The sequence below is a fragment of the Sander lucioperca genome, chromosome 19 (assembly GCF_008315115.2).
Source record: "Sander lucioperca isolate FBNREF2018 chromosome 19, SLUC_FBN_1.2, whole genome shotgun sequence".
Taxonomy (NCBI): domain Eukaryota; kingdom Metazoa; phylum Chordata; class Actinopteri; order Perciformes; family Percidae; genus Sander; species Sander lucioperca.
Window position 1 is genome coordinate 14,640,386 of NC_050191.1, and position 24,779 is coordinate 14,665,164.

Consider the following 24,779-nt stretch of genomic DNA (forward strand, 5'->3'; position numbering starts at 1 on the left):
ACTTGAGATGCATGTATCTACTGTAGCACACTGTTCTCCTCACTGCTCTGGATCGTCTTCACTTAATCCAGAGGAAGGAATTACACATCACATTCTCAAGTCTCTTCACTGGCTCCCTGTTGCATATGGGATTCGGTTTAAACGTCTCATATTTTATCACACACAGAGCTTTGCACGGTCAGAGTCCTGCATGTTTGGTTGAACTACTTTACCCCTATTCCCACTGTCGCTCTCTCCTGCTGTCTGTTTCATGCACCTGGCTTATGACTCAGGCTGATCCATCTTTTGAGTCTGATGCACCTCAGCCTTCACCCTGCTCTAGCTGACAGGGTGTTCAAATTCTCAAATCTATTTAAGTTAAATCACATATTGACTGAGACACAAAACCCTTAACAACAAAACATTCAACATGAAAGTGTTTCAAACTTATCTGACCTGGGACACAGAAACAGACACCTTCTAGATTCATCAGTCATCAAGTACAAAGGGATTCTTCATTTCCTCATTCCACTAGTTCCTACTCTCCGAGTCGAGCACCTGCTGCTGCGGCAGGAGCAGGAGGAAGACAGGCACACACACACGCACACATCTCAAAGTAAATTCCTGCACCCAGAGACAACCAACACTGGATGTTGTTCTGCACTCATCCTGCAGTAGCACTGTCGCCACGCCTGCACATGATCAAAGTCCAAAGAAAGCAGAAAAAGGAAATACTGTAGATCTTTATTTCATGCTGCAACATTTGTACAAATAAGCTTTTTCCAGCCACTGTCACAGATGGGATTCATCCTAGCTGACAGTCAGGGCCCACTTTACTTCTCATTCACTGTTGTCAAATAGAAGTACATCCAACTTATTGCTTTGTACTCAGACTGCCGAGCCAAGGAGACATAATAAGATATTCATATTATACATCACCACAATGTGCCCTGTCTTCTCTCTGATCAGGGAGTGTTACAGACCATTTGATTTCATGCATGTTGAACTATTGTCCAGAAACATGGCAGATCTAGGTGTAGACAGAACTACAGTGGTCAAAATTACAAAGTTAACCTAAAAAAAAGCAATATTAAATATCTATTAAAAATGTTACTATTACCACTACTGTTGCCTGTTTACTGAAAATAACATGATTTATTTACATGGTATTCAGTCAGCACAGCATTAAAAACGCTACCTAGTCAATGTATTGCTACTTATGTACTCATCTCCAGCTGCACAGGTGTAAAAATATTTTTTTTGGGGGGTTAGCAAATGCAGTTTGTAAATGCTACCACAGTCAACAGCTCTCCATGTTGTCACAGTATAAACATCATCAAAATAGTCATGACCTGCAAGTTAAAGCTTCAAAAGGTTCAGACCAAACTCATGTGGCAGTGGTTGGAAATGAACAGCCAGTTCATAAAAGAACAAAAGACACATGGTTTCATTAGAAAAATGTAGTTTAGCCTGACACATACAATATGGTTAAACAGATACTACCATTATTGTTGAATGAAAAACAAGTCTAAGTCCTTTTCCTTTTTAAGCAGTGACATCACACTCAGAATGACACACACTGCCCTCTGGAGGTAGCAAAGCCAAATCAAATACCTGTTGGGACTGATAATGGAAGGAAAAAACATGCATCTACACATTAGTGCATTTTCTTGAAACCTCCAAAATCATTTCACACTCTCAAGTCAAAACTAGATATTTATATAAAGACACACAATCAAAATATTAAGACAAAACTTTTCCAATTAAACTTCTGGGTCCTGAGAAAGAACATAGTTCCACTGTACATGTTATTAAAAACAGATAGCATGTTTGATCCCATTCTTCACAATATACACAAGCAGTTTAATCGTAGTAAGAAGGCGTACTTATAAAATTATTCATAATAGCCAAGCTGATATATTGGAACATTTTGAATATGGGAGCAAAGAGCAAAACTTACCAAAATTATTCAAATGGTGAGATATTCTTGAAGTATAAAAACAAATATGTATATACAAAAATATACATCCTATCAAGACATTCCTAGCAAGGGGAATTTCTATTTTCCCCCAGTTTGCAAACTTTGAGTTTATATTTTTGAGTATTTTCTATTAAAAAGGCAATTTTTAAATAGTCCACAAAACCAATGATTGACATTTTTTTCTTCCATCAAAAAAAATCAAGTAATGTAGCTCCTTCAGTCCAGAATCAAGATTTGAAAAATTCAACACAAAAACAAAAAAGATTATAAAAAGTCAAATCAGTCAGTCAATCCATTCATATTTGAGTTTTTGGTGAGACTTCACAGCCATTATTTGGGTTGAAAGCCCTTAGCAGAGCCAGGTTCCTCAGTAGACGCGGGGAATGATCCGGTAGCGAACCGTTCGGCAGTACTCGTCCCACGCCGAGCCGTACTTCCTCCTGCACTGGGTCATGTCGCGGGAGTCTCGGTGCACCAGCAGGATGATGAAGTAGATCATGTAGTACCACGGCAGGAGGTGGCTGAAGCCTGCAGGGATGGACGTCACAAACATTTCAATGGGACTGCATTTATCAGCTGGTAAAAAACTATGTGGATGTTGATAGCATTGTGATCCTGTTGCATACGTTCATGTTCTTGGGTAGTATTGGAGGCATGTAAATGCGTTGGAATTACAACTTCTGTGTCGGTCACGTGATGCCCTCTGGTCACATCACGGCCAATATGTTTTTGCCATTTTTATTTGATGATTCAACAAAAATGTAAATCAGATTCAACTTTGTGAATTCTATGTCGGGACAGCTGTAGAAGGAAAATCCTGAAGTGCTTTGTTAGTTTGAGACTGACCGCAGGGCAGAGACCAGGCCAGAGCCATCAGGAGGTCTCCCAGGTAGTTAGGGTGGCGGACCACCCCCCACCAGCCGGACACCAGCAGACTCTTCCCTGTGGCTGTGGGGATCGTCTTCACATCTGCAGGGAACGCACACACGGACACGTTAACAGTGTTGGGATAGTTACTTTTAAAAAGTAGTGTTTGCTCGTTACTTCTTAAAAAAGTAATCTGTTACTTAACTTAGTTTACCCCCTATGGAAAGTAACTTTTTACTTTACTCGTTACTGAAGTTAATTATACAAAAACTATCTTTGACCATAAAGCCAATCTCTGGTTTATCAGTGAAGTGTCTGAACTCCACTGCAGACTGGATTCTCTCATCACAGAGTGACGGCTGATTCATTATGAACGAGTCCAGCGCGGGTTGAATGCACATCAGCAGCTCATCGGTGTTACACGGTGTTAGTGTATACTATGTAATGTCTGTATGGACTTGTACCGGTCGCGCAGCCACGATGGTCCGTGCATTGTCGTAGACACATGCAGCCTCTTTTCTGGAAGTCCTTGCGTGTCCGTGCGACCGACACAAGTCCACAGCGGTCCGCTGCGTGTATGTATGAGGCCATCTCCACCGCATCCATCTGTGAGGTTGTCAGCTTTGTGTCTGCCTGGCTCAGAGCGCCGTCCAGCAAAAAGCCACGAAGCTTAAAACGCTCTCAAAAGTTAGCTTTGGCTGCTTCTCGCTTGCCATGATCACTCTGCTACCAGCCTCTGTCACGTCCCGTGTGGAGCTTGTGAGAAGGCAGTGTCGCTGGGAAAAGTAACGTTGCGCTGAATTGAAAAAGGAACTACGTTTTGTTACCAAATTTTCAGTAGTAGCGCGTTACATTACTTTTTACCCGAAAAAGAAGTTACGTACTGCACGTTAATATGTGGGCAGGCTATGTAGACATTATATTATCATTAGTATATAATAAGCAATCAGAGGATGGGATAAATAAACTTCAGTTTAACTTTGGTTTCGTCAATCATATAACTTAATGTTGATTTTTTAACAACAGACAACAACTGTGGACATACTGTAACTCTGCCGTAGAGAGAACTACAGAGCTCAAAAAGCCGGTCAGCCTTAAGGTGCTTACACACCAACCAGACGGCCGACCATTGGCAGAAAAGGCAGTCGGACTGATCAGTCGGGTCCCCGAGGTCCAAAAAAAAATGCCTCAAAACACACTGAGGCCACACCAACTTGAGTGTACGCTCTGTGCGTGCGCGAAACGTAATACGTCTCCAGGGTTTCCCGCAGCACTTTGCAGCTCGGGCGGCCCACCTAAGCTGGGGAACCCTACCGCCTTAACTAGGTCGTCCAAAAAAAAGGCACAAAAGGCCGCCAAGTGCATCTCGGACAATAGCGCTTCACACTGCGAGCGGGCACACGCACCACACGGCCGAAATGAGAGAAAGAAAAAGAGACGTGGTCCGTCGCTGTCTGGAGGATAACTAGCCAGTTGATATCGCGTGTGTGTCCGTGAGAACAATCGCCATTTCACCGTCACGTGTGCGTCGGAGTTTGTCAACAGATGTGGTCAGCTGTCAGGTGTCGCTGTCAACGCGTCACGTGGGTCTTTTTTCTCTGGAAATTCACAGCCAGACTGTCATGGCGGCTCGTTCAGAAAACAATCTCATATTGTACTGAAATAGTTCACCGAAACGTGTTTCTGAAAACATTTTAAGAGAGAAATAGGCCGTGCAGTTGTTGAATCTGTCTTCATTTCAGATCAACAAAGGTCAGTTTAAAAGATTTTCTTCAGATTTTGAGAGGCTCATCCACTCCCCATTTCCGGGTGAGTCCCGACTGCCCTGTCTCTGACTGAACATGTCGGGTCGGCCAAAATGATGGCCGACGGCTCCTCCAACGGACGACGGCACGGAGCACACCGAACAGACTCGAGTCACTGACCTCTCCAGACTGTCCGACGGCCGATAATCGGCTTGCTGTGTCAGCTCTCTTAGTCATTTTCCCTTGGAGGGTAATCAAGTCATAATCAGCTTTAAGCCTGCAGGAGAACTTACCAGACAGGTTGGGGTCTGACGGGTTCCTCCTGAAGGCGTTCTTCTCAGAGTTGGACTTCCTGAAGATGTAGAAGCCAACGACTGAAAGACAGAGACACCCAGAGAAAACATCAACTTTGGAAACAGAAAACAGAATGTTAACTTTATCTCTTTGGGACTAAAAAATAAGTCAATACAATACATGACCTCAAGATAACGTCACAAAAACTCAAGACAAATGCAGTTATGTAATCAAAGTGAGATGCTCAGTGGTTTGGTTCCTTACGTTTGAGTGTGACTAGGGCTGCCACGGCGGGGGGGCTCAGGGGGTTGGGGTGGCTGACCAGGTAATAGGCCTGCAGGGTGTAGGTGAAGGGAACCCACACCAGATCACCGAACGCCAACATGAAGCCAAAGCCATCGTGCATCAGGTCCATGGTGGTCAGGATGGCCTCCTGAGGACACAGAGAGACACTCAGAACACGTATCAATGGATTTTACCTGCTGCCTGCCTGTCGCCAGCTGCGCTGCCGTCTATCACTATCAAACTGAGTTTCATAACCTGTAAAATCGTTTTACACCTGATGCGAACCGTATATTAGTATGCATGAAAACCAAAGTTGTGAGTGCTTTAGCGCCATTGCCCTGACTCTCTGCTGAGCCCCGTTCATGTAACAGCAGCAGTTAAACTGTATTTCACACTATGATGGTTACATTTGCTATTAATCCGCGGTTCACATGCCTGCTGAACCGTAGGGGCAGTCTGTTACTCTACTGTAGGCCTATAGGCTATTATTGTACAAATCAGTAATAGCAATTACATTATGTAAGTCACTCCTACATGTTTCAACTGCTCCTTGGGAAAAAAGATAAGTGTATGCCCTGTTCATACTAATCAGATGAACTTGACTTTGTGGTCAAGTGTAGTCGGATGCGAAAGCCCCCTTCGCTTACTGCATTATATTCCATTATATTTAAAAATTTGAATTTACCTGCCACCAGAATTTTGTATTTTCCTTGACATAGATTAAGGCATTTTTACCATAAATATGTGCCTGAACATGTATTAGAACGCAGGAAATGAAGTCTTTAATGCTCCAAATCTCCTGTGGGAGGACCCCCCCAAAGGCCCATTCTGAGCCAGGAAAAACTTAAACCCTGCAAATTCCCTGTGACTGGTACTCTGGAGAAAATGTGCTGAGCTGAGCGTACCTCGTTCCAGAGGCCGTCAGCTACGTAGAGCAGCTGGAAGAGGTTGACAAGGATCATGGAGTAGGACGGAGCATCCAGAGCCTGCTGCTTCATCTCAGCCAGCGCCAGCGCAAAGTTGATCAAACACTGAACAATGACACACAAATAACATTCAAAATCATTAGCAATGTTTAATGTGACCATACCTGACAAGTCTCATTCAAGGTTCTGAAGAAACAAATGATTGCAGTCCTGACGCTGCATCAAACGCTTCAGAAGTGAAGCCTAAGTAAATTCTTGACATTGTTCAAACCGGACAACAGGGTGACAACAGTTGATTTCATGCTAACCGGCATTTGTCACAAATTAAAAAGTAGCCAACATCAGCAACCAGTGCCGAAAGCGTTATTCAATTCATTCATCTTTTCTTTTGGTGGTCAGCGACAGGAGTTTTACCCTTTGTGTATTACCACCTAACCATAGAGGGGTTTTCTTGCACCAAATGCATAACTGCAATGCACTGTGATATCCACCTCTGGAGTGACCATCGTTGTTCACTCGCTCCCTCAGCCATCCGAGGCTCGATCTCATCAAGTTCACGTGAGTTTTTCAGACACTTCTAAAGGCGGCGGGGTGAAAGAGGGCGTGTTGAACCACTTTTGAAGTGCAGCACTAGGCATAAAATTTGGTATACCGGTCCGGTTTTACACCGGCCCAAGCCTGCCAATCACAGGGACCCGTGTTCACAAGCTGTGGTTCTCCAATGCTATAAAATCTAAGCTGAACGTCTGCATTAGCCTCATAGCTACAAGCAAACACAAGGGGCCCTATTTTAACGATCTAAGCGCACAGCGTGAAGCGACTGGCGTCTTCATTAATCATAGGTGCGTTTTATGCAATAAACCAATCAGAGCGTCATCTCCCATTCCCTTTAAAAGCCAGGTGCATTTGGACCTTGGCGCACTGCTATTATGATGGAGGATTTGCTAAACAGGAAGGAGAGAAGAAACTGATCTGCTTGTGCGTTAAGTGAAAGCGCGGGAGCAGATCATATCATAATACTATTTCACATTGCAATACTTTTATTTTTAATCTTTTGTATGTTTGTGCTGCTGCCCATCCCTGTGTGTGTGCCTAGGCTCACTTTACGATTGTTAAAATAACAATGAAATGCTGCGTTATGGACTTTAGACCAGGTTTTTGTTGGTCAATGGCGCAATCACTTCCCGCTGCCTCAAGGTAGCAATACGCCAAGAATTCAGAATCAGAATCAGAAAGGCCTGTTCTGATTCTGATTCTGAATTCACCTGAACACACCTCCCTGTAAGACCATGGGCACAGGTGCATTTGCTATTTACAGAACGTGGGCGCTGGACGGTCTTAAACTAGCAAAGACACTTGTGTCGGGCTTTGCGCCGCACTGCGACGGGTGCCACGTCTGAGGGGGAAAAATAACTCCACATTTGGCCACCAGAGAGTGACAGGGCCCATAAAACAAACTATAACTCCTGTGCTACCATAGACACAATGACAATGCAAGTCATATCCACTTTCACTGGCATGTATCTGGCTACGGAAATACAAAAAGGCCTGTTTTGCCTTTAATAATAAGAACAATTAACATCTTCAGGGTTCATTTGCTAGGACCTTTCCAGTACTAACAGCATGCTCTCAATGCTAAAGTGTCTCAGATTGATTACATATTACGCAGCACTGCTAACTGTACAATAACCTCTTTTAAAAAGTCTACATCTATCCAAGTTACACCTGTGTCCAGTCTGAAAGAACACAGCAATATACTGAAAAAAATTATTGTAATATTCAAGCGTTATACTTTTGTAAAGTTTGGTCTTTCAGTCGGTTAGAAAGTGTCTTAATATATCGGGTGCAGGACTGTTGGCTCAAAATAAACCTGTGCTACCGGCTGCTGACATTAGAATTTGTTCATTTTAAAAGATCTGGTGTTTTCACCCAAACATTAGCAAAACACTCCAGTTTTATTAAAAGACTTGCGTGGTAACATTTGCTACTTTATGTTGACAAGACTATTATCTCCCTCCGTCACCTAGTGAAGTGTCAATCAGTCACATAGTCGGCCAACTAAAGATTTCCATAGTTTATTTCCAGGATATCAGGGGTCTCATACGCACAAAACGGGGCTGAAAATGTGCGTACGCCACTTCCTAGGCCTGCACGATAAATCGTTATAAAATCGCAATCTCAATTCACCCCTGTTCGCGATTTAATTTTCAAATGACTTCGATTTTTTGGGGGGGCATTTTCGGCCTTTATTTTGATAGGACAGCTGAAGACATGAAGAGTGTGCTAAGAAATAATTCTGTTTTTGATACTGTACTTAAATTGGCAATTAAATTGATTGTGTGATAAACACAGACTCTGTACTACATTTAACAATTATTTATTAAACACTAAATATTAAATTCAAATAATAATATGTAATTAATAAATTATATCTATACCTATGTGGCTATCTGCCACATGGAGAGTAAATGTTTGTACCACTATAGTTCTGTTTTACAGTCTTCATTTTGGTGAAGCTGCAGCTATTTCTTCTGTTCCTCTTGTCTGCAACACACACACACACACACACACACACACACACACACACACACACACACACACACACACACACACACACACACACACACACACACACACACACACACACACACACACACACACACACACACACACACACACACACACACACACACACACACACACACACGTCACTTCTGTTTACTGATAGCTATCGATTACCTGAGGCTAATTAATTAGCTAGTACATGGCAATTTTGGCAGCCAGCCTTCCAAAAGAAAGCACAATGAAATTAAATGTTAACCGATCATTAACCGTTGGCCGACAAGCAGGAAACGGAGTCTCAGTTCACCTGTCCGTGAGGCTCTTAGCGGACAGCTGTAGGCTTGTACCGGTTAATGTTCTGTGCATTGTCATGACCCATGCAGCCACTTTCCTGAAACCACTTGCGAGACAAGTCCACAGCGGCGTGTATGTCTGAGCTTGTCTCCATTGCCTCCACCTGCAGGTTGTCAACTGTGTGGTTTGGAATGAAAGGGAGAAAACAGGACGCAGAGTAACACGGTGGATATCGCTCAAATACATTTTTATTTTTTTTTGACGACGTAGTTAAGGCGGCAGCTGCGTCTTGCTTAGGCGGCCGCCTTAACTGCAAAGTGCTGTTAGTTCTGTTAAATCTTGTCACATAGGTCTGGTATATTGCAGCCGTCCAGAGTGCGTTAATGCCTGCCGTTTTGGACGGTATTATTAATATAGGTTAGTCTATATATCAGGTTTCCCTACACTGTGCGGGAACAGGCCGAAATTATAATTCAATTTGCAGCAATTCCTGAGCGTCTGAGAAGTTTCTTGCTTTTTCCCCGCCAGTCGTCATGATTCGGCGTAACAAAAGAACACCTGCCAGGGTCATTAACATACTGATCAGCATTTATGAGGTGCTTTGACTTGACTATTTATGGTTAAAAATGGGCGTGTACAGGGCAGGATAAGAGGCTGATTCACATACGCACTTATGTGGGTGATCTGTGATTTACAAAGGGAACATTGCTTACAGATGTGCGTACGCACGGTTAGTAAGGATCCTACGCTTTAGGACGTTTTAGAAATGAGACCCCAGGTCTTTTTAATCAGTTTCCAGGCGTTTCCATGACTGGATTTTTTTCACTAAATACATTTTTAAGACAAATGTTTGCTTTACTGTCCCATGACAACTCACCCAGCCAATCAGACCAGGGCGCATCTCACAGAAGAATTTCAGATCAAAGTCTTTGATGCGGGGATTGAGCTCACGTCCTTTAAAAAAGTCATAAGCCACATTGCCTGGTGAAGTAGAGGGAGAGAAAATAAATGAATGAATGAATAAAAGAGGCACAACACAAAGTGATGTGATCAGTGGGTAATATGGATCTTACCAGAGCTTCCCCCCAAAGCCAGCTGCTCTGCAGCAGCCGAGCGAGAGCGGACATACAGGTAGAGGCTGAGCAGGACCGAGATGAGGAAGGAGGCCGTAGTCAGCTGCAGGAAGTGGCTGTGGATGTAGGTGAGGTCAACACCCTGATGCATAGCTGCTGCTACCACTACACTACTCACCACCATGGCGAAGAAACCTGGAGGGACACAGACAGGTTTGGATACAGATGGACTTTAAATGTAATTGAAACTACAGCGCATGGAGGGTTAAAAGATTATGTTTGAATATGACAGCAAAATCATTGTCCCTTAAAGGGGTGATAGAATGCAAAACCGATTTTACCTTGTCATAGTTGAATAACGACAGTTTGGTGGGTAACTAGGACATACATAGAAGCTCAAAATCCCATTGATACCCCTATCCTCAGCAAATCTCACATTTTGAAACTGCCACTGAAAACGGGCGAATCTCAACAAAGCTGGATGTTGACGTTATGATCTCAAGTCACTTCCTCATTGGGGATCAATAAAGAGTATAAATTCCTAAGTCACGCCCCAACATTTGCATAGGCTACACCACTGACCTGAGGTCAGCTTAGTCTTCTGAATCTAGCTAGGTCACGCAGATCTCCAGAGGTACGCCATTTAATTACTAAATTCACTTCTGAGACTTTTTTATGCGAGAAATCAACTATGTAGAGGTCAAATATGGGCCGTTTTACGAAAATTGATGGCTAATTTCAAATTTTGTCTGACTGTGTGTCGCAGTTCAGCAGGAGCTCAGCAGGCTACGTGACAGCCCGACAAACAATGTATAACTTTGCAGTGTCTGAAATATGAGACCTGCTGTCTCGTCTCCAATGTGTTTCTATGGGGTTCCTCAACCAATCAGCGCGCAGCTCATCTAAATATTCATGAGCATACCATATTTGGAAGAAAAGCTCTTGTTCCAAATAGAGCCATATTCATAGGGTAGTTAAGGGCCTAATAAAATAGCATTTGGGCAATTTTCAGCCCAACCAATGTTACATACCCTATTAGGAGACCTTAAGGAACAGTGTGAAATACCCTATATAATCATTCTATCACCCCTTTAATGAATATTTTAAGCCTGTGTGATCCGTTAATAAAGCAACAGATAAGCCAGAACCTCAAGATTAGTTGTCAGCATTGGTGAATGGTAGTAAAAACATAAGTTCACTGAATCAGTGGAGACTTGCGTGCAGTTACACATTTCCTTCACTCAGCCTCACCATTGGTTCTGTACTTCAGCCTCTCCCCAGACCGCAGTGGCATGCCCTCGCTCAGCTAGAGACAGAAACACAAGAAGGTGGGATTAACAGATGAACAACAGCACATTGAACTAACCGTGATGGAAATGACCAGTAAACAGTTAGGAGAGACGTTTTTCCCCATTTTACCAGTGAATACACCTTACTACACTGGTTGTACTGGTGAACTACTGTACTGATAACTGAGGAGAGGCTGAAACAGATAGATAGATAGATAGATAGATAGAGAGTGAGAGTGTGTGTGTGTGTGTGTGTGTGTGTGTGTGTGTGTGTGTGTGTGTGTGTGTGTGTGTGTGTGTATAATTGCTCTTAACTCATGCATTCATTTTTACGTCTTTCCCCATTTTACCAGAAGATGAAAGACATACTATACATCCACTTTTTGACTTCATTAGAAGAAAGTACGATTTGGACTGAAAACCCACCAAACACAAAACAACGTTCAGAAGATTTATCATCGAAGAGAGTAAATTCAGTTGGAGAAATAAGAACTAAGGAGCAAAAATGACTCAGGGGGGAAAGAATGAAAGCTTGCTCTTTCATTTATGTCTGCCTCCTGCCACAGCTAACAACACTGTACCAGTGAGTACTACACTGGCTGTACTGATGATGACTGAGGAGAGGCTGAAACTGTGTTTGTGTGCAATTTCTCTTAATTAACTAAGTCATGCATGCATTTTTGTGTGTACTGCATTTAGCTCTTGTCACTCACCTTTCCAACCGGCAGGATGTAGAGCAGGACCTGGAATAAGACCCACAAGATGACCAATCCAAGAGCCTGGGCATCCCAGAAAGCATGGAGAGGGGGCAGAGGAGGGGGGAAGTTGGCCAGGCTGGGGTCTTCCAGGTTGACTTGGAGTACCAGGAAGAGAACCCAGGCTGGCAGGAAGAGCAGCCAGAAGTATGCTCCTGGAGGAAGGAAACAATTCCTTTACCACAACACTTCTGCATGTTTAGCTAAACACCAGCGCCATGGAGACACTGGTGCAGATAAATGAAGTGACTGCTTTCACACAGACCACTATTATGCTCCCTAACATACAAGCTATTGCAGTGAATCCTTCTCTGTAAAGCTGTGTTTACGTTGTCAAAAAAAAGTTTCTGAGAGCACAGAATACACACGGTTGTGTTAAAACCTTACCAGCTATAGCTGGGCGATATGGAGAAAAAACAAACAAATATAATGTTGAATATTGGTGCTTTCACAAATACTTACACAATGAAAGTTTTGATAAATAATCACCAGTAATGTGGATACAATGACTAAGTGGGTAAAGGCAAACAATAAAACTGTCACATGACATCACTTGACTGTAATGTAGCCTTTAAAACCAAGAAAAGACATAACAATATTGCCCAGTGCTAGTTTATGCTACATTCTGTCTTCCCCTGCGCTGCCAGGATCTCTGTAGGCCGTGAGCCAACTAGTTCTCCCAGTGATTAACAACATATTAACACCAACAAACTAGATGAATATAGAGTAGGGATACCCCGATTGATTCACTGTCGATCATTATCGGTCGATGTTTACTAACAACGTGTGATCAGGTGCTCAGCATTCATCTCTTCTAGCCAATGATAAACTACTACTCACATATCGTTAAACACTCGACCGAGAACAACAACCGTGTGCCTGTGCCTGATTGGCTGTTCACGTGTTGTGAAGTCCTCCTGCGACCACTTCCCACCCACCTTATTGGCTAGAAGCTGCACGTGGTTACTGAGGCACGCGCACACTAATACAAACAAAACAATAGTTGGAGAGTCGTCACCCAGCTGAGAGTGAGAAAAAACGGCACCCAAACGCCAGATAGTAATGTAACGATAGTAACAAGCAACTATAACTAGTTGTTTTGGTGCCTATTCTTAACTGTCATCGCTGCATGATGCTCACCACCCCCCCACCCCCCAGTTTTGTGCACTGTAAGCTGTAGCAGGAAAAATTAACACCCGTTTTGCGGCGCATTCTTGACTTCAAACGTGACGCACCAGAAGATAAAATCAAAGGCATACCTGTTTACTTATAAAAACTTGCATATGTGCGCTAATATTTGGTGGGAAAAGGGTACAAAAAAACAAGACTGACTTGTGATTCTAATTCATAGGTCTACTAAAGAGTGACACACCATTATATAACTGGTTACACTGCCACCTGGTGGAGATCCCAATACACTACAAACAGGCAAATACTTTACACAGCCACATCAGCTGCTATAACCAAACAAAACACAAAAACGATCGGCACTCAATCAGCAGATATTGCTGATTGATGATCGACAATAGTATCGGAGGCTAAAAACGTGATCTGGCATCTCTAATATACAGTACACTGAGTTACTACAAAGGTGCAATGCAACACTCCTGTAAAAGATATATTCAGTTGTTTCCACGGAGTCAGAAAGGCAACACTAACACAGAACACAGCCTCAAACACCGGAAAATGAAAATTCTGAAATGACTAAACACAGTTGTGTACCCTTAAACAGCAGCGCCGGTTTCAATAAAACTGCTTTATAGATGGTCCCGCGGCTAGTTGCTGCCTGTTGGCACCATCCTGTAACCTACCTAGCTTCCCTCCAAAGTCCAGAGGGAGGGGGGGAGAGGCAGCAGGAGCTGCAGCCGGCTTGGCCTCCTTTTCCTCCAGCTGCTGTGCTTTGGCCTCAACTGGCTTGGCTTCGTCCTTCCTGCGGCGCAGATTGTAACGGCCTTGGTTCTTCTCAGGCTCTGCCTCTACTATAGCATCGGCGTTCTGAAGGAAGATTTTGGGTCATTAAAACATACAAACCAAATTAGCAATTTTAATAAAGTTCTTGCACACCATAAAGTCTTAGTGACAGGTGCAGAGGATCGTGGAAAGAAAAGAAGAATCTGGTCACTGCTACATTTCTGACGAACGTTAGGGGAGAACAGAAAAACACATTAAGATTCCTAGTTCTTCATTTCTAAATGGATTCTTGTATGTTCATGACGTATGTTTTTTTATCATTACATAGTATGTTAGTTGGATGGACTAAAAAGACTAAACCTGATACTGATGCCAGTACACAGTTGAATATGCTGATACTATGGAGAAAATGTATTCTAGTCTAGTCAAACCGTTAATGGAGGTAAGTATTTGAATGCATTTTTTTATTATGTGGCGTGAGCCAAAATATGTCTTCATATAAGGGGATGTACGATATTTTGTTTCATCGTCAACATCGCGATGTATGTGGGATATTCACATGGCACGTCCTGCGATGCGAACTCTTCTCTTTTTTGCTGCTTTATAGAAAAGTAAACTTTCACTGTTCTCCTTTCACATGATTGTTAGCGGCCGACCCTTCCCCTTTAAGACAGGTGGCCATGTGGGAAGGGAGGCTCGCCCGTGTGTAGAAAAGTACCATAAGACACAGTGGTGAACATGCTTTTCCATGGGTAATGAACCTACAGTAGTCAGTGTTTTATGTTCGCTGAAAAGACTAAATGAATCACCTGATTAATGCAACGTTATCACGATGTCTCCTGGCCATTTTCCACCGAGAGTTGCCAGAAAGCTGTTACAATTAAGGCTAAAGCTAATATAGTTAGCCTTAAGAATCAAGGGGTCTGTCCCATCTAACGTTAGGGTACGGAACCACGAAGCTGGAAACTAATCTACAACAGCAGTCTGGGTCTGATATAACCTAACTGATATATAACTGATATATAACTGATTTAAGTGTTCTAGCAGGCCCCGCTAGTCAACCACAACCTTTAATTTACAGGAAGCAACATGCATGCATTATTAATATCATTGACTTTAGCCTGGATTGATAGTATTATACAAATACAATGGTGTCATGTCAGTCAACCAGTGTATTTAACTACCTCATTTCCAAAACCACTTCAGAAGAGTAGTCACAGCGCTTACTTACTTTGGTGTTTATAAAGTATTAAAGTTCAACCAACAATGGTTGACATAAGAACAGCTCCTTTTTCATTTTTTATTTTCTATGTAGCTTCACTCCCCTACAAAATCATCCCAGTAGTTGAGAATTATTTATTATTTCCAAATACAGCTATTTATGTCATCTTATAAAAATGTGTAATTGTTTTCATATCCCAATATATTTCGCACAAAGAAAAAAAATATTGGTCAGTACTTTCCAATATTGTGTAAGCCCTACTTCATATACAAAAATGTAAAGCACTAAGATAGAAATGGTTAAGGATGTTCTACTGAATTAGATTTACTTTTAAATCAAACCCTAAACCAAAGGTTAGAGAACAAATCTATGAGTATAATTTCCCTAAGATCCCCATCCTTATTCATTTACAGCTCATGGAGTAGCTTCTTTTGTACATTTCAATGTGTTCATGAAGTAAGCCTTTACTTTCTCTGTCAACTAAAAACACTATCACAAAGCTATGACTGAGCTGCTGGGTTTTGTCAGAAAGCGTCTTACAGAGTGTATAACTATCTAGTGTTAAAGACTACGGTCACATAACATGACTTCAGAGGCTAGCTGAACAAGCAAAACAACTAAGCTAGCAAAACTGGATTGAAACAAATCCTTTAAGATTCCCAGATGTCTACCGTAGGAACCAGTGAAGCTCTGGTAAAGTAAAGTCACATGTCGGTAGCCATGAGAGGGGATAAATGAAGCCGGATCTTGTGAGGGGGGCCTCTCTCAGCTGGAACGTGCATGCATCATGACATTCCACTAGCTCCAACGTACCACAGAGCCTAACAGTAGTAGAGCATGAGTAGCAGCTGGAACATCAGGTGTTGGTCTATCTATCTGACAAAACTCATCTCAACCTCGGAGATACACAACAGAAGAAAAGCTTTGAATAAAAAAAGTGGCATTAATGCTTTCAATGTGTATTTCATGTGTCATCTGTGTTGATGTTCTTGTGTGTTGTACTGAGAAGAAAAGATTGTTTTAGTTACAAGATTAAACTCACCTCATTTACTTTGTTAGCAGTGTTATTCTCCTCTTTCTGCTCATGCTTATTGTTGCTATTGTTCTCAGCTGCCTTTGTCTGTTGCTGCCCATCACACAATGGAGGGACAATGATGGCGATGAAGAGAGACAAAGAGGGCAAAAAAGCAACGTGAGGACAAGGCAGAGGGAATGTGAAGGGTTAGGGTCAAAATCCAGCACGGCAGACAGAAAGTGACACATTTCCCCTCGATGATTTAGGACATCGGTTTTATAGCTGTAATGTCTAAGGAGTAGGACGTGTTTATTTGCTTTGGCATTGTTTGACATGCATGGAGGTGTATTATAGTTGTGTATTGCAGGTAGGCCAGCCGTGTGATATACTGAATGGCCGGGTTGGTGTCGCAGGAAGCTACTTCCTCCACATTCAAGGCACTTTCTAGAAATAAGATGTGCTGCTCTGGAGCAAAGACTGTTGCCTAGTAACATCATTAACAACAGAATGTAGCTCCGCTTTGCTTAGTGTTGTAACCGTTTTGATTAATGAATTTGCTGATTGTACATTTTTCATTTCAAATTCCACACAGGCTATCATTTCTTCAAGAGATTACATGAATTTAATTTGGTGTAAAACTTTGCATGCCAAGTTTGACAAGGCAACAGGGTAGTCCACTGGGCCACGTTACTCTATAGCATTAGATAGCCGTTCAAACAGTCATGTATCGCAGGTGAACAGTGATTGGCAACAGATGAGAAGGCAGCTGTGGCACTCACCAGGGGGCTGAGAATGACTTCCTGTGCATCCTTCAGCTTAGTATCCCTGCGGGAGGCCGGTGCACTCTCCGTGATGGCTGCAGCAGCGACGGCAGCCGCTGTGCGCGAGGACGAGCGCCGCATGGTCCTTGCTGGGGAGCGGGAGCGGCTGCGACGGCGGCCCGGTGATTGTGAACGGGAGCGGGATCGTGGACGGGACTGGAAACCAGCAGCACTCTGAGGGAAAAAGAGGAGATAGCAGCCATTATTAACAAATGGGATTGTTTTTTTCATAGGTGAAACTGCCTCATCTTGTATTTAATATTAACTTTACATATCATAGTTTAGTAGAGGTCGTCTGCTACAGTGGTATTCCTCCAAATCATTAAATAGATGAGACATTTCAAAAATAATAATAATTTGTGTTTCAGCGCTGGGCAGTCTTCTTGCAGTGTTCCTACACATTGGCTAAAACTGCCATATAGCCTCGACAACGACAGGAAAACTACATTTTTAATTCTTTAAAAAGACATAATATCTTTCAAGCTGAAATGCGGACCAACATGGGAACTCCCTTTATCTGCCTGAGTAAAGCAACATTTATCATTAAGGTCAGCAGCAGTAGTACCCTTTGGCTTAGCTATCATTACCACTGTAGAGGTTAGAAACTTTAGCTTCTGAACCTTCCCTTAACACACTTTGTTAAATAATTCCCCTGTCGTTCGAGCCTGCACTACCTTGATAGCTGATAACAACCTAGAATTTTAACTAGGGCTGAACGATTAAGAAGAATCTGATTAGCTAATCGTTAAGACCCCGATTAGTCAAATGTGCAACATTTAGTCAAATTTGGGTGTAACATTTTTTATTCCTCTTTTTATTATTACCACTGTAGATGTTAGAAACTTTAACCGCTGAACCTTCCCTTAACACACTTTTGTTTAATAATTCCCCTGTGGTTCGAGCCTGCACTACCTTGACAACAACCTAGAATTTTAACCTAACCACTGAAAAAAAAGGTGATTACACCACCATAGCACACAAAACAAAGTTACATCAAAGTGTGAGAAGACTGAGTGGAGTTGTGTTTGGGGCTACCTTGATGTCCTGCTCCCTGAGCTCCAGCTCAGTGCCATCCTTGTAGATGACGGTGTAAAGCTGACTGTTGGCATCAAAGCGCAGCACCTTGACCTCATAATACAGGCTGCTGCCAGGCCAGCGGCCCATCACCATGTCCCCTCTCTGGTACTTGACAGAAGGCATCGTCACTGACCTGAGAAGAAGGCAAAGAGTGGAGCAGAAGATAGAGTGAAAGAAGGCAGAGACATGAGAGCAGACAGACAGGAGATGAGCGAACAGAGAAAAGAGAGAGGAAGGGAAACAAATGGAAAGTCTTTCATCTAAACAGTGTAGGCTGGGTTTTAGATATTTTTTTTAGATAAACGTACAATTGGAATCACACGTACATGGAATTATTCACTTAGAAAAGCTAATTTGCCATTGGTGTGTACAGTGAAGGATGATTGGCTCTTTCAGTTCTCTTAGGCCTCCTGCACACTGGCTGCGTGGCGTGAGCGTGGCGTTTCTGTTGCGTGGCGTTTTCTATGTCTTTGCACACCAGAAACGTGTCTGATGCAGCGCTGCTGCTGCTAGCCTTGTCTGGACACATGGATGTTTCCCGTTGATAAAATGAAATACCATGTTAAACATAAATATATACTGATTTGATTACAGCAAAGACGTCGGCAGTATTGACGGCAAAATAGGCTACAGAATATTTCGTTCTGTATTGACAGGTGCAATATTTGAAATTTCATTTAGGCTATATCTTCATTCATGTCAAAACCTAGAGACTTTCAAACATCAAAATGTCATTTATTAAATGTATGTGTCAAAATGACATATAAACAAAAATATGTAATAGGCGTCGGTCCTATTTCTAGCATACACGCGTTTTCGGCGGGGCTTGAGCTGCGCCTGAGACGTGCGTGTCACGCAGGCAGTGTGTAAGCTCTAATATCACGCCACGCAGCTCGCTACGCCACGCAGCTGACACACTCACGCCACGCAGCCAGTGTCTGTATGAGGCCTTAAAGGTGCTGTAAGTAGGATTGTGAAGATCCAAAACCAAAAATTTTAACATCAACAACTTCTCAGTCCCTCCCCCCCTTTCCGCTAAAGCCCAAACAGTCTCCTAAGCCCCTCCCCCCACAAGGGAGAATGAATGCGTGTGCATGAGCAGTGATTGACACGCAGTTAGACATCCCCCCTGGCCCTGATTTGTGCATCTGAACAGTTAGACACCCCCCCTGGCCCTGATTGGTGCATCTGAACAGGGAGCGGTGGATTTTTGTAAATCTCACTACAGGCTGTAGGTGGTGCCAGAGGAGCCTCTAAATGACCTGCTTCATGTAGTTCTACTGGAACATAGGGTCAGTTTCAGCAAATATGACAGAAAGTTAGTTTTATAAGTCTTACCTACTGCATCTTTAAACGTTCAGTATACTCGCTGTTCCTGACCTGTCGCACGCCAGCGTGACGTCATGGGGGCGCCGTAACTGTTTATACTCGCACTGGTGGTCGCGACACTAGTTGCAGTCTTCTCCTGAACACAGGGGTCGCTAATGAGGAAAGGCTACCGACTTTGCTATTTCTACGGACTAGAAGAAGAAGAAAAAGGTAAACAACGGCAGAACTGGCAGCAGCATTGACGTCAATGTCAACAGTGGCTGAGATGATATTGGAGTCAATGGATGAGGAAGAACAGCTGCGTTTGAGACTGCTTGCAAAGAAACAAAGAAAAAGAAGGTGGAATGTTGGTCCTTTGAATAATACCAGACATAAATATGGTGAGTTCAATATCCTCGTGAAACACGAGGATAGACGAAGAGAAGCACTTTGAATTCAGAATGTCTGCACAACGATTCGATGACCTACTTTGTCGGATCAAGCCTTTCATTCACCATAAAAGAGCTCATCTTAACCCAGTAAGTTTACAAGAGAGACTTGCAGTCACTCTGAGAAGCTTGTCCTCGAACTCGTCCATGCTTCTGTTTTCGCTTTGTCGTGCGCGGCTAAAAAAATAGAGTGGTGCGCGACCTCTGGTAAACCCTGGCGCGCCAGCGACATCTACGTCATTTTGACGTCACATTGTCGCACGACAGGTCGGGAACGGCGACTGTAAAAAGGCCTTTACAGTCCGCTGAAGCACAGCATGAGCTCAATGATAACTATAGAGCCCGCTCAAAATCTCAATGGGCTCATTTTCCCCATCTCTGCTTTGGCACAACTTTCTGTCTGTCCACTGCATTAATTAATTAATTATTTGGCTGTACCTGCTTCAGCATTGTTCAGATAATTTGATAATATCCTGGAGGGGTACAGTGAATTTACCACAAAGGTCAATAAAGTATCACAATATGTCAGGCTTCATTAAGAGTATGAATTAGACCATTTCCATCTCTTTTGTTTGAAATGCTGTCTGTGTTTACACACCTGATCAAATTGTTACAAGACCATGGCAGCATTTCGAGAGTCTGGCCCACCTCCATAAGCTAGCACTTTAGAAAGGCCCAATGTGACTGTAGAGTGCACCCCTGACACAAAGAGGCAGGCCAGGCCAGCTCAGCAGCATTAATGAGTGAGCAGGAGGCTCCGTGTCCTACTGCAGAACTGCTGACAGGTATGTCCCTGCTGGGCTCACCCAGAGCTGTCTGTCTCATAGAGACACTGTACACATGATGACAGGAAACTAAACTGTGCTCATAGCTTTGCCAAATCTGCAGCCTAAAGTAGTGATATACCACAGCACGCCCACTCACGTCTGTGGACTTTTCTGTCATGCTGCAGAAACCAACCCCTGAATAATTGCAAATTGAAAAAAAAAAAAAAAGAAAATGTAAAAGGCAAACCATGCATAGACATACACTTGTGTCACACACAGCTCTTTCAAAAAACCTTTATAGAGATAAATGGAAGCATGGGCATGTTTCTGTGTCTCTAAATCACTTTTCCATGTCGACTTGCCACTGCCAGCATACAAACATAAAGAACTCATTGTAATATGAAGGAATGTTTGATTAGTAGCACCTTAACAACAAAAGGAAGTTACTGAGAGAAAAGAAGACTGACTTAAACACATTCTTTGGTTTCAGCAAAGCAAATGTAGGTCTTTAAATTTTAGCCACATAGTAATGCCTAACGTATGGCCAGCCTCCAGTCAGCAGCCCTGCTAATTAAAAAGCCAGTGGTTAACACAGCGCCATACTTCAGTAAATGGCAGGCAGCATAGAAACTGCTTTGAGTTGTACAGGTTGAATTTTTACCCTAAATTATCCATCTGAGGAGAAATTAATACACATATAAAAGAACCCCTTTGTGTTAAAACTGACAATAAGAGCCGATCGGCTCTTATTGACTACTAAACCACTCTGCTGTCCAATCAAATCTCCTGAATGCCTCTATACACAAAATAACTCCCAACAGTCCTTTGAGAAGTTGGCTCACCGGGAGAGTCACACATATGCAGTCAACCCCTAATCCATTTGATCTAAGACTGTAAAACACAAGAGTCCACAACGTGTAAGTGAAAAGCACGTGGATATGACACACCCAAAGTAAGTCCCTGCGCTGCTCTCCTGGCTTGTTCCATATGGGATGTGGAAGTCAGTTTCCCACCATCAGATCTCATGCTGGGCTGATGAAAGGATACGGGCTGGACTAGGAGGAGTTTTAAATACAATACAAGTCACACACACACACACACACACACACACACACACACATCTGTTTAGCTCCACCTTTGAAATGCAATACAACATGTGAACTGAGTTGTGTTATCACAGCAGTCCCTAACCCTAACCCATAGCAGCAGGAGACATCTGAGCGCTTTCCTTTAATAACACGGCAACACAAACTCCCTCCCTGTGTTGATAACCTGCCATCACATGTGTCACTGCTTATTATATTACTCTGTATTGTCAGGAGACTTTATATAAAATGTAACACCATCAGATGTAATTAGATTACGAGTTATTTGGAACAATGTTAAAAGTCACCTGCGTGTTTTTACACTATCTCAGTTACACTCTTTCTACATAAAATAAATGTATATTTGAATGGCTGACGGTTTGTCGTCTTGAATAATAGTAAATTATATTCTTTTTAATGTAATGTAATGAATGTATGTATGTAGCTAACGTGCGGAGCGGTCTCTTTAACGGTAACTTGGTTAGCATTACAACAGACAGCCTTTAGGAGGGAACACGTCATGCATTCAAACACAACACACGGCAACGGACCGAGCCGCTGTGTACCAAACACTGTAAAACATCTACGTTACTGTCATTAACGTCAGAATCAGGCGCCGTTTAATCACTAGCTACATGGTTTTGTGTGTGTGTGTGTGTGTGTGTGTGTGTGTGTGTGTCGGTAAACTCAAAGTGTCCATAACGTAACGCTATAATGTTAGTTGACGTCATAATACTGCTGTCAAACATTTCTAACATTAACCCAACAAATCTCCAGTATCTTTATTAAAACGATTCAGGAGAGTATATATCAGCCAACAGCTGCCCCAGTACCTTTACCTGGACCAGTGGAAACAAGTTAAGATTCCAGGGACTAGCCGGAGCCCAGTCTCTGTTATAACGTTATCTTCCCAACAAAGACAAATGTAAAGCTACTTGCTGTTTCAGTCACAAGCGCATGCGTTGAACGGAAGCACTTACCTTATTACCATACGAGTAAAACTGATGAGATATTTCCAAATAAAACGAGGAATTAATACATTAAACTTTATATTTTAATAAAAACGGACGGTGCAGACGTTTGACGTAGCGCTCGTTCTCCCTCCCTTACTGGGCAAAACCCACCAGTGACTAGGAAGGCGCGAAGGCTGCTGATTGGCTTGTACAGCGTTCATTTCAAACTGCTCTGCAATTTGATTGGTTATCGGTGGATTTTTAACTGCGCTGGGATTGGTTTTGAGGGTCACGACTACTTTGTTTACTGGTGTCATATTACCGTCAGAGAGAGTCACAAAATGGTAGAAGTAGCAAAAACCATAATAAACTCTCCATCACATCCAACATTAACACCCGAATTAATAAATTAATAAATGAGAAATAAATAAGTAATTATTTCGAAAATGAACATAAAAAGTAGTCAAATATAAATCCACTTAAGGTTACTGTTATTAAATTACAAACATTACATCTAGTATTAATGTGAGATAACACATTCATATAGGCCTATATTATTTAATAATGCAGCCTGTGGCTAGAACAAGAATCCTGGTGAAATTCTTACGTTTTATGCATTTTCATGGGTAATAAAAAGTGACACTAGATGTTTCTGCTCCTGTCTACTCCTGAACACTTGTCATGCTGTTAATCTGATGCATTACGTATAGACTGCACTTCTGTTGCATTGTGTTCACATGTGACGCTTTATCAGAGTAGCTACATTCATTCTAAAATACTTACATCATTATAATTATAATCATATTTGCATAATTATGTTGCATAGTAAACACTTATTTGTCCTCATATTTCTGGTTTGCTATCATGAGGAAATCTTCCAAATAAGAAACTTGTCAGGGATTCATTAAACAGTAATTATGTAGCCGATCATACTGTAGCATCTCTGTGGGAAAGTGAGAAGCAAATGCTTATGGGAGAGCTGACTGCTGTGACACCTGCGGCTCATACCCAAAGCTCAGAAACACATTAGGAGGAAGAAAAACTGATTTTGAAAATTCAAACGGTCCAATCCAATAACAGCATCATCGTTGTCTTGGCTTCCTCGTCTTTCTCTCGGCAGTCACCACAGCACAGCCCCTCTCTGGAAGCAAGTCAAACCAAACCTCAAATGAACTGCAGATGCACTGCCAGACCTCTCTATGCCCCGCCCACAGGAAGTGTTGCTGTAAGGGAAGCTGCCCAGAAACCTTTTTAGAACCAATAAAGGGCAGCAAGTCTCTTTAATCTTAAACACACCAGAAGTATAATAATATTTGTAGCAACTGCAGTTTTTGCAAGTGTCACCCAGAAACCTGTTGTGAAAGTTACTTCTAATAACTTAACATTAAATATGTTGTATTTAGATACTTTGCTTTTCTGCAACTTTAATAGCCTACAATTAAACAAAGAAATACAAATAACTGACTATTCATTCTTTTGCAAAATACCACACGCAAAAATTAAAATGTACAAAGTCAAAGGCAACGGATGGACAGCTGAGCTGGAACTGGAAATAAGTAAGTACACAAAACCAAGGTTCCCCAAAACATAGTTGTGCAAGAGTGTAAAAAAAAAAGGACAAAACCCTGATTTTGCACAATCAAAAACATTTAAAATATTGAGGTTTGTTGCATCTGACTCTGGTAGGAAGGGTCAGTACAAAGTCCTCTGAGAATATCCCTTGTGGCTGAGCACAATGAAAGTGCAAACCCCAACTGACCCCAGTTCAGTCATCCTTTCACCATGCAGCGCGGCAGCAGCAGTCTGGCTCAGCTCACTGACAGACAGCTGCACACGGAGGAAGGACTGCAGAGAGACTGCATGCATCATCCATCAGGCTTGAAGAAATAAAGGGGCATGCTCTTCCTCTTCCTGTGCTCTTCCGCCAAGCATGAATGTGAGCCGCTGTCAGACATGTTGTCACAGTTATTGAAGCCGAGGCTGAGCTGCTGTAATGACAGATGTAAGCAAACCAGGAAGCAATAAGGCCTGCAGGGACTGCAATGTCAATATTCACTTAAAGTGAGACATTACCGTTTAAAGAAAAATGAATACAATATTTCTCTTACAACCAAAAAGTTG

At 42.5% G+C, this 24,779-nt stretch overlaps 1 protein-coding gene across 2 annotated transcripts; it reads right to left on the reverse strand.

Annotated features, from left to right (window-relative positions):
- Positions 1-704: 704 nt before the first annotated feature.
- Positions 705-22,848, reverse strand: lbr (lamin B receptor). Of its 2 annotated transcripts, none has more exons than XM_031321098.2 (14): positions 22,686-22,848; positions 18,055-18,229; positions 16,978-17,193; positions 16,226-16,309; positions 13,862-14,045; positions 12,009-12,205; positions 11,258-11,312; positions 10,007-10,201; positions 9,811-9,914; positions 6,057-6,182; positions 5,131-5,299; positions 4,866-4,946; positions 2,807-2,929; positions 705-2,488 (listed from the first exon to the last, which is right to left on the reverse strand). In XM_031321098.2, exons 1-14 carry the CDS (start codon positions 22,694-22,696, stop codon positions 2,328-2,330), a joined length of 1,881 nt encoding a protein of 626 aa, XP_031176958.1. In that variant the 5' UTR covers positions 22,697-22,848; the 3' UTR covers positions 705-2,327. The 2 variants fall into 2 exon arrangements, with proteins under 2 accessions (XP_031176958.1, XP_031176960.1); XM_031321100.2 differs by lacking the exon at positions 22,686-22,848 and adding an exon at positions 21,568-21,695.
- Positions 22,849-24,779: the final 1,931 nt, after the last annotated feature.

What these genes read in the sequence shown, in the direction of transcription:
- lbr (XM_031321098.2), bottom strand. An exon ending in ACATCCTGCCGGTTGGAAAG is followed by an intron (nt 11,313 to 12,008) that starts GTGAGTGACAAG and finishes TTCTGTCTCTAG; the next exon opens with CTGAGCGAGGGCATGCCACT. An exon ending in AGCCCTAGTCACACTCAAAC is followed by an intron (nt 4,947 to 5,130) that starts GTAAGGAACCAA and finishes TCTGTCTTTCAG; the next exon opens with TCGTTGGCTTCTACATCTTC.